Here is an 8,897-nt window from a genome sequence, read left to right as displayed (position 1 = left end):
CAGCCGCACATGTGGATCCGAGACTCCCGTGAAGAAAAATCGACACTTTCTTCCATATCCGGCAAAGCATGTCAAACATATAGTACATGTTTAGTGTCATTGTCTAGACAACTATCTAGAAAACCCCACACAACTACACCTTAGGCATCTTACCAAGGCCCCTTACTCCAACTACTTGCTACGGCATGAGCACCCCGAACGATGAGACGCCGTTGGTGGGGTCCAACGGCAAGATGCAGTATAAGTCGCGTCGCAAAAAGTACGTGGTACATGGGAAATATTGTTACTCCAAACCTTTTTTCTTACTAAATCAAAGTAAATTTTATTTTAGATCTATGTTATATAGTTCCTTTGGTCCTCAATCGTTATGGTATGTGGTTTATTTGTCATTGATAACACAAATAGTTTTAGTTTATCAGGTTATTTTCAAAAAACATTTTTTTTACTTTAGTATGAGTGATTTTCTTCATAGTTTGACTTTTATAATGAAGTTGAATCAAAATCCAGGTATATCAACTTGTTGTACAACTGTTCTTGCATTGTGGTAGATCTCTTAGTTTCATGAATCTTAAAGTGTTGCTTTAACCTTAAAAGTAGAAAATCAGGTAAAAAAAATTCTAGCAAATCCAGTAAAACAATGTCTTGGTTCAGTTCTACAAAAGAAAAAATTTGAATGTAAATCCATGATAACATATAATCATCATCATCATCATCATCATCATCATCATCATCATTATCATTTTTTGCGAATGGATTTAAATCCCGTTGCAGAGGGCAATAGCCCCATCTCAGTTACCAACTCCAGTTGTAACCAGCATATATTATTAAATGTTTGCTATTGATATACTCGTGTCCCTATTTGCAATTTGAAAACCCATAACCAGCCATATCCCAACAACCCAATTACTGTACTACATTAAAGGTTTGCCAAAAAAGTGAAAGATGTAAATCCAAGTGTAAACTGCAGGTGCCCGATTAATTGCTTTCATTGATTCTTTTCTAATTTGATTTCCGTAAGAAGAAAATGTAAATCTGATTTCCACGCGGTGCTTAAACCCCAAATCTCTCAACTCTGAAGCGCGACAACGCCTGAGGTCGTCACGCGCCGGAGGTCACAGCGTCGCCCCATCACACCCGCAGAAGCCGAAGCCCGCGCCGCCACCGCCTTTGCAGACGCCGCCGCTGCCTCCAAGGCGTGGGCCGAGAGGAAGGGTAGGGGGAGGGGGAAGAGGAAGGCGGCGGCGGAGGAGGAGAAGCAGGCGCCAGAGCCCCAACCTCTCCCGGCGCGCATGGCGAGGCTGGGCCCGGGGCAGGGGTTAGGGTGCGAGGCGGCGGTGGGGTCGCTGGCGCCCAGCCGGAGCCGGGAGTACAAGCTCTGCAGCAAGCACACCGAGGGCAAGCGCCCGCTCTACGCCATCGGCTTCAACTTCATCGACGCCCGCTACTACGACGTCTTCGCCACCGTCGGCGGCAATCGTGTAAGCCTTCTGTGGTTGCCCGCCCGCTCGATCTTTGCCCTGTCTTTAGATTTGGGAATGTTCTTAATTGTGAGTGGTTGAGTGGGAGAGCTGGGGTTCCGGTGCGCGGGGCTCCATAGGAGGATCCGACCTTCGTGGAGGGATTCCGAGAGTCCCAAATTTTCCACAAAATGGAGGGGGCGACCGCTGGCCAAATCTCACCGTCGAGGCGAAGGGGTGAAGGAACCTCCCAAATAAGGTCGATGGAGCTGCAAGTTTGGCTTTTGGTTCGGAAAATTTGGACCTTCCATTGGGAAACAGGGTGCTGTTTGTCACAAGTTTTGATATATTGTATCTGATAACAACTTGCATATTCGATGGAACTTTCGATCAATATCACAGTGGAGGGAATTGTTGAGAATCTGGTCTTAGTTTTCTTTTCCATAGGCATCCGATCGTAGTTTGATTCGATTAATTGTTACTTCTGGTGTGCTCCTGTCCACAAGTTGACTCTGCTGATCTTGCAGGTGACGACGTACCGTGGCCTCCCCGACGGTAACTTGGCTGTTCTGCAAGCATACATTGATGCGGACGTAAGCTCCATTACAATCTCTAGAATCTTCAGTTTCTTATATTAGTTGTACTTTATCTGAGGCTGACGAGGTCTGCATCTTATCTCAGGATGCTCAGTCATTCTACACTCTGAGCTGGGCTTGTGACCTTGACGGCACACCACTGCTAGTGGCAGCAGGAAGCAATGCGGTCATTCGGGTCATCAACTGTGCCACCGAGAAGTTGTTTAAGGTATAATAGTAGTGCCAGAGTTTTCTACTTTCTTATTGTGGCCAACATGGATGAAGTTTCACTTGCATCAATCTACTATTCAGCTGCTTATTTGATGTCCTTTCTGAAAACAGTTACTTATTTGATAATTGTTGGTTTCTCTGTATTGTCCATTCGAGATGATGATTTGGACTTTTAGGAAAAGTTGTGTTTCTGCTATACAGTAGTTTATTTTTCTCCAAAAGAGATTGTAGATGTCAAATACTTTAGTACGTCTACCGTGGTGAAAACATTTACAACCTAGCAGATCTATTCTTCTGAGGTAGTCATGAAATTGGGCGTATATATTACGATTCAATATCCTAAACTAATGACTACGAACGTGGAGTAAGTTTCTTATTTCGTCTTACAAATCATGCAGAGTTTTCTTGGCCATGGTGATTCAATAAATGAGATAAGAACTCAACCATTGAAGCCTTCGCTCTTCATTTCTGCAAGCAAGGTTGGCAGATAACCTGGTGTGATGCTGGATATACCTATGCCTTTTACCTTTCTGATGCAGTTTATATGGCCTTATATAGGACGAGTCTGTTAGGCTATGGAATGTCCATACAGGTATCTGCATCTTGATTTTTGCTGGAGGAGGAGGTCACCGTAATGAAGTATTGAGTGTTGTAAGTTACACCTACCTCCTAGTGACATTGTTTTATATTGCCACTCACTTCACTGCCCAAAGATATGTTTGGATTGTGGCCAAAAGCTACCCTGCCAATATTTTGTTCATAATCAAAAACGTGGTCTTTGTTAGGATCATGGCCAATTTTCTGGCATGCCAATGCTCGTTTGGCCACCCTAGTTCAGTTTTCTTACCAATGTTGGCCAAATCATGGGCTAGCAAAATCATCACCAAAATTATAGCTAGCCAAATATGGGCTAAATCCGAACACACTCTAAATATAGCTGTCTGCCAGCTACTGGCATTATTGAGTCGATCATTTTAGTTAGTATCACTGAAAAATAAAACATGTTATCTCGGCACTAACTGTCCTTTCATTCATACTTCCGTTATATCAGGACTTCCACCCTTCTGATATCTACCGAATTGCCAGTTGTGGCATGGATAATACTGTTAAAATCTGGTCAATGAAAGGTTAGCGAACCATTTCATCAATCTTGCTTCCTATTTACATTTTATTACTGCTGATCACTGACATGGTTTGTTAATGTTGTCATAGAATTTTGGCCATACGTGGAGAAATCCTTTACATGGACTGACCTTCCATCAAAATTTCCAACGAAATTTGTTCAATTTCCGGTATGTTAAGTATCTCTCATCTTTGAACCTGTTATTATGCAAACTTTTAATATTGACCCTCTCAGCATCGTGCTGATATATCCCCTTTCAGCTCATGACTTCCATGGTTCATTCTAACTATGTTGACTGTACTAGGTGGCTTGGTGACTTCATCCTGTCGAAGGTAAATTGCTCATTTTTGTAGGAGAGACGAATTAGTGTGAACACAATGTTAGAATGCTTACTGGTGCAAAATTTCAGACTATACCTGAAACCTGTAATATCATACTGTACAGTCTTTTTTATATATCAAAGATTAGTGTTGCCACCTGTTTTTCAATGCTGATATAATTATTTCCTGAAGGATGAGAACATCTGATCTGCTTCGCCTTGAACTTGCAGAGTGTTGACAATGAAATTGTTCTGTGGGAGCCAAAAATAAAAGAGCAGGGTCCCGGCGAGGTGATGCAGTTTTACTTTTAAAGAACTATAGGGCTTAACACATTATACTTTTGTACTGATACAAACTAGTTCTGGTTGTGCTCCTTTGTTTCTAAAAATGATGCCGGCCATACTATGTGCCTTCCTCTGAAGTGATTCTTCATTCCATATGCAGGGTAGCATTGATGTTCTTCAGAAGTACCCTGTGCCTGATTGTGACATTTGGTTTATCAAATTCTCATGTGATTTTCACTTCAATCAATTAGCAATAGGTAACACTTTATATTGAAATTATTATCTATCTGCGGACATATTTCTGTATTGTACTTATGTGATTGTCAACAAGTTTCTGAGGATGGCCGTACTTATACACGTGAAAAAACTGATATTTGTAGAAAACATGCTCGTGGCTAATCGTTTGCTCGTAAACGAACTCATCTACATGCACTTGATCAGGGTTAGATGAAATTCAAAAAGTATAACTCTTGTGGTTAATCGTTTGCTTGTAAACAGGCAACCGCGAAGGCAAAATCTATGTGTGGGAAGTGCAGGCGAGCCCTCCTGTGCTAATTACCCGGTAAGTTTAACCGAGCAAGTTCAGCTATTCCCAATTTCTCCTCCTCTGAATGTGGTGGTGGTGCTAGCTACTAACTTGTATGTTCCTGCATGTACACACTGATAATTTCCAGGCTGAGTAGTCCACAATGCAAAATGCCAATAAGGCAGACTGCAGTGTCGTTTGATGGAAGGTACATCACCATATTCCGTTCGCCACCTCTGATCCAGTAGTATCTCTCTAGCACTTATTTTTCCTGTACTTTTATGGATATAGCTTCTCATGTGTGCTATGTGCATCCATTATAGTTTTTCTTCTTTCAAGTCTGCTTTTGGTATTGGTGCATAAGAATTGCATGTCACTCTTCTTCTTTTCTTCCATTCTTCAGCACGATCCTTGCCTGCGGCGAGGATGGCAGCATATACCGCTGGGATGAAGTGGAACATCAAGCTGCAAAAAATTGAAGCAACTGAAAACCACCATGCCGTGCGGCCCCATGGCAATGCCAGCCAGTTTGAGCTTGTCCTGGGTAGTTGTTGTGTTGCTTACTTAGTGGGTTGTACCAATTACTTAGTCCAGAAGTTGGGGTGAATGAGCTTATAATGTTGTAAGCTAGGATGTTGTTGATTCGATGATTTGCCGGATGTTTCTGTTTATTACATTGGCTGTATCATGTACCGAATGTGGGAGTTAAACTTAAATCCTCGTTCGCATTCTCATTGAGTTGGCGACCTGCCTGAATTTGGTGGCCTAACACATACCAGAAGGAAACACTTTGTTGGGTGAAGAAGAACCTCGTCATAATCCTGACGCTTGAATGGCCTAAATTTCTCCGTGGCGGTGCCGTCTTTGTGGTCTGGCCTGTTTGGAACGTGTGAGTTTTACAGGGGCTCTGCCGAAATTTGCCATTTCTGCATCAATCGTGGGAGATTCATTCATTCATGTTTTTCTTTTCAAATGTTTCCTCAACCTGAAGTCTCTCTAGGCTCTAGCTATGAGCTTCGTGGCTGGGCGAAGGCAAAGAGGAGGATATGATAGGAAAGGTGGCCGTTTGGCGCCAAAATGTGCCGCGGTCGGGTGGTCTTGATCGCGGGCCGAGAAAGAAATCGTCCTCTTCCTCGCAGCCATTGGCGACCAAGTCACATGATATCTCTGAATAAAAAGTGTTTTTTTGACGGTTTTTCTGAATAAAAAGTTGAACCCGAAGGAACTTGGCTTGTGGGAACGCCCGGTCGATAGATTCTTGTAAAAATCTCTCACGCTGGTTTCTTTCCTTCCCACCAAAAACGATCCGATTGACAAAAGGAAACAGCACCCTCCAGACCCTCGTTGTTTCATCGTCGTCTCGCTAGGTTTCTCACACCCCGAGTTCTCATCCTCGCCGCCGCCGATTCTCGCTGCCAAGATCCGCTAACTAGCCTCCTCGGCGCTCCCTTCGCCTTCTTCCCCGCACCACCCTCCACCCTGCCGCCGCTCCGTCCTCCCGCCGGCGTCACCTCTCTGTCCTTCCCCCGGCGCCGCGGGCGCGCGGCATCCCTCGCTGCCGTGCCTCCCCTGCATCTCGGTCGCTGCCTCGGTGAACTGCACGTGGGAACGAGAGGAATGACGGGTCACGGGGCCACGACGCGTTACCTCACCGCCGCTGGTAATTTTGCATCTTCGCTTACTGATGAATATATTGTTGCTGTGAAATACTAGTAATTTTTCAGTTGCATGCTACTTGATAGCTGTGCGTGCGTTTAGATGTTTAGCTCCAAGCAAACCTTGCCGGCTCAACTTATTCACCATGAATTTCCTTTTATCTTGATGATGTAAGCACGAATTCTTACGGTTGCAAGCCAAGTGTATCATTGGGCAAAATGCCCACATTCTTTTGGAGACATGAATGCTGCCAGCACTACTCCTTCCTAGCCTTTTGATTTTGTTTTCACTATATCCAATTCCTCGATGTTCGTGCTTGGTAGGTTTACGGTGTTGGTTACCATAATTTGTGGAAATCAGTATCAAAAGGTGTCATTCTGCCGAATATTAAAATTATTCATGGGTACTTACCTTACTGGAAAAATGATGTACTGCTGGACAACTGTACAAGTATGCAGCTGTTCCTTTTCTCAACGTTCTTTTATCTTCATAACTCATCACCAAGGATCACTGGACATATGTTAATTGAATTAATCAACTACACTGGGTTATGTGTTGTCCCTCTTCGTCAGAGAGGTGTTTTTCTGTTTCTTATTTCGATGATATGCAGAAGTATTTAACCCTGCATTTTTTACCCATAACTTGGTTGTGCTAATTAATACGAAGCTACATGAAACTTATATGTGGATTCGATTTGGACTTTCTGTACATAGCCGAGTTCAGATTCATTGTGAGCTAAACAGTAATACTTTTAATCATCAGTAACTTGATAAATTTTGACCTAAAAACACATATTCACGTAGTTATCTAACTAATTATTTTACATTTATATAACCTTACAAGTTGGATACACACATTTCTCGTGGCACCATCGGCCAACTGGGATAACAAACTAACCAGTGCATGAAAATCTGAAGAGGCACAAGGAAAGTGAGTCACCTATGAGATATGCACAACAGCCCAAGCCTGAGGCAGAAAAGTATTAGGAATTTAGGATTCATTCGTTGTCTTCCTTTTGCTGGTTTTTAGCGAAGGTGTATTCACGTGAGCCGATCGAATACCTTCCTTTTCTTGCCTTCAACTGTCTGATGCATATTGCTTATGTTTTTTTCAGTCATCAATTTACCTTTCCCCACAAAAACAAATGGACCTTTGCCATTTCTTTTGCAGATAATGGTGATGAGCTCAGCAGCAGCATCGTTGTTGGTAAATACCATCGGCACTTACAGTCTACTCCACCTACAAAGAGCTATGGGAAGGTGCACGCTTCAGTGTCCTCAGTCCTAATTTTCTATGTTACTATACTTTTGTGGTGACTATTTACAAATGTTTTGACAACTTTCCTGGTTATACATAGGGCGCTGCAGCAGCATTCGCTAAAGAGCTAGGCTATTTTAACACAGGCAAACATGTTTCCCAAATGAAAGATCGGAAAAGAGCAACAAATCCCATGAATGATGAACCAAAAAGGCGTACAGTTTTTCAAAATATTTCTGAGAAACATTTAGATATGGATGATAGCAAGTTAGATTTGAAGTTCTGTACAGAAAGTCGACAGAAAAAAAACTTTGTTGAGCCAAAGGACTTGTCCCATAAACTACAGACAGAAGATCTTACTTTTGGGAGTTCGACCAAGAGGTAATCACTCCTGTTTGCTGACCCAGGTCATCTGTTGTTTACCTTTAGAAGTTCTATGAACTATGTTATCTCTCTTCTCTAGCATTTCGTAGGTTTTGCTTACGCATCTGAGACTTTTCACTTTGTTGTACGACATTTACGCCTTGTTATGTTATTTTGATTGTGCGCAAATCCATTTATTGATTATTTCTCCTTCTATTGCCACTCTGTCAGCTACACTAATTTGCATTCCATCTATAAATAATATGAATATAAACTTGAACTGCAGCGATGGCAGTGGTAAACGTGTTTGAAACCACTATTGCTTGTGCCGTGCTTCCGGTCTCCCATTGTTACCCCACATAACATTATGTTTCTCTGATAAATTTACTGATGTGCAGATGGTACCATTCCAAGAATCGGACCTACCAATATGGGAGGTTAAATACAGGAAACGAGAATAAGGTGAATACACTGACAACTCTTTCGCGCCTTTCTTTGATAGTTCTGTGGTATTGTTTTTTCCATTCACTCCTTGTGAAATGAAATCTGTTATTTGTACTAAAATTCATATCCGCATCTAGCATTATACTTATTATGGTGTAACATTATTGGTACAAATGCAAAAGTTGTTTGTATTATTTTATCGAGCACTATGTTTTCTGAATATATTTTTCTTAGCATAAACAACAGAGAAGCCCTATACTTTGAACAATAAATGTTTTGGGTTAAAACCTCTATCTGCCAAATACAAATAATGGTCATGCAATCATATAAGGTGTTTAGATTTTATTTACCAAGAAGACCGTCATTGCTGTGTATGTACTTCATCATTTATTTCATTGATATTAGCTGCAAATGTTAGACATGAATTAAGATTTCTACATATGTATTCCAATGATGTTTTTGTCATTTTCAGGAATTGGTTTTCTTCAGTGACGAAGATACAAAACCCGCTAAATCTGTTGATGTCAAGGTGGCTAATAAACGGCAAATTGGTAACACAATAGGTAATGATGTTCTTGCCTACTAACATTTCATCACTATATGTTAAAATAGCGACCAATTATAAAATGTAGTGGAAATTTGCATTGTTGGATCGATAGGT

General features: G+C 41.8%; 2 protein-coding genes across 2 annotated transcripts in view; both read left to right on the top strand.

Moving 5' to 3' along the window:
• Positions 1–1,095: 1,095 nt before the first annotated feature.
• Positions 1,096–5,250, top strand: LOC119331324 (polycomb group protein FIE1-like). The gene is made up of 13 exons (XM_037604495.1): positions 1,096–1,478; positions 1,985–2,050; positions 2,139–2,261; positions 2,662–2,742; positions 2,822–2,914; positions 3,315–3,390; positions 3,476–3,555; positions 3,647–3,718; positions 3,937–3,996; positions 4,151–4,247; positions 4,489–4,552; positions 4,665–4,724; positions 4,920–5,250. Exons 1-13 carry the CDS (start codon positions 1,290–1,292, stop codon positions 4,993–4,995), a joined length of 1,137 nt encoding a protein of 378 aa, XP_037460392.1. The 5' UTR covers positions 1,096–1,289; the 3' UTR covers positions 4,996–5,250.
• Positions 5,251–5,819: 569 nt separating this feature from the next.
• The window catches only part of LOC119331467, an 18,956-nt gene continuing 15,878 nt past the window's right edge, over positions 5,820–8,897 (top strand). The window contains exons 1-5 of the mRNA XM_037604629.1: positions 5,820–6,176; positions 7,343–7,431; positions 7,530–7,810; positions 8,191–8,254; positions 8,709–8,799. Coding sequence (XP_037460526.1) covers positions 6,134–6,176; positions 7,343–7,431; positions 7,530–7,810; positions 8,191–8,254; positions 8,709–8,799 — 568 coding nt within the window. The 5' untranslated portion in view covers positions 5,820–6,133. The remainder of the gene's footprint in view (positions 6,177–7,342; positions 7,432–7,529; positions 7,811–8,190; positions 8,255–8,708; positions 8,800–8,897) is intronic.

Source organism: Triticum dicoccoides, chromosome 7A (assembly GCF_002162155.2).
Source record: "Triticum dicoccoides isolate Atlit2015 ecotype Zavitan chromosome 7A, WEW_v2.0, whole genome shotgun sequence".
NCBI classification, from domain to species: domain Eukaryota; kingdom Viridiplantae; phylum Streptophyta; class Magnoliopsida; order Poales; family Poaceae; genus Triticum; species Triticum dicoccoides.
The sequence above is the reverse complement of the archived record's forward strand: the minus strand, read 5'-3'. Positions and strand labels throughout refer to the sequence as shown.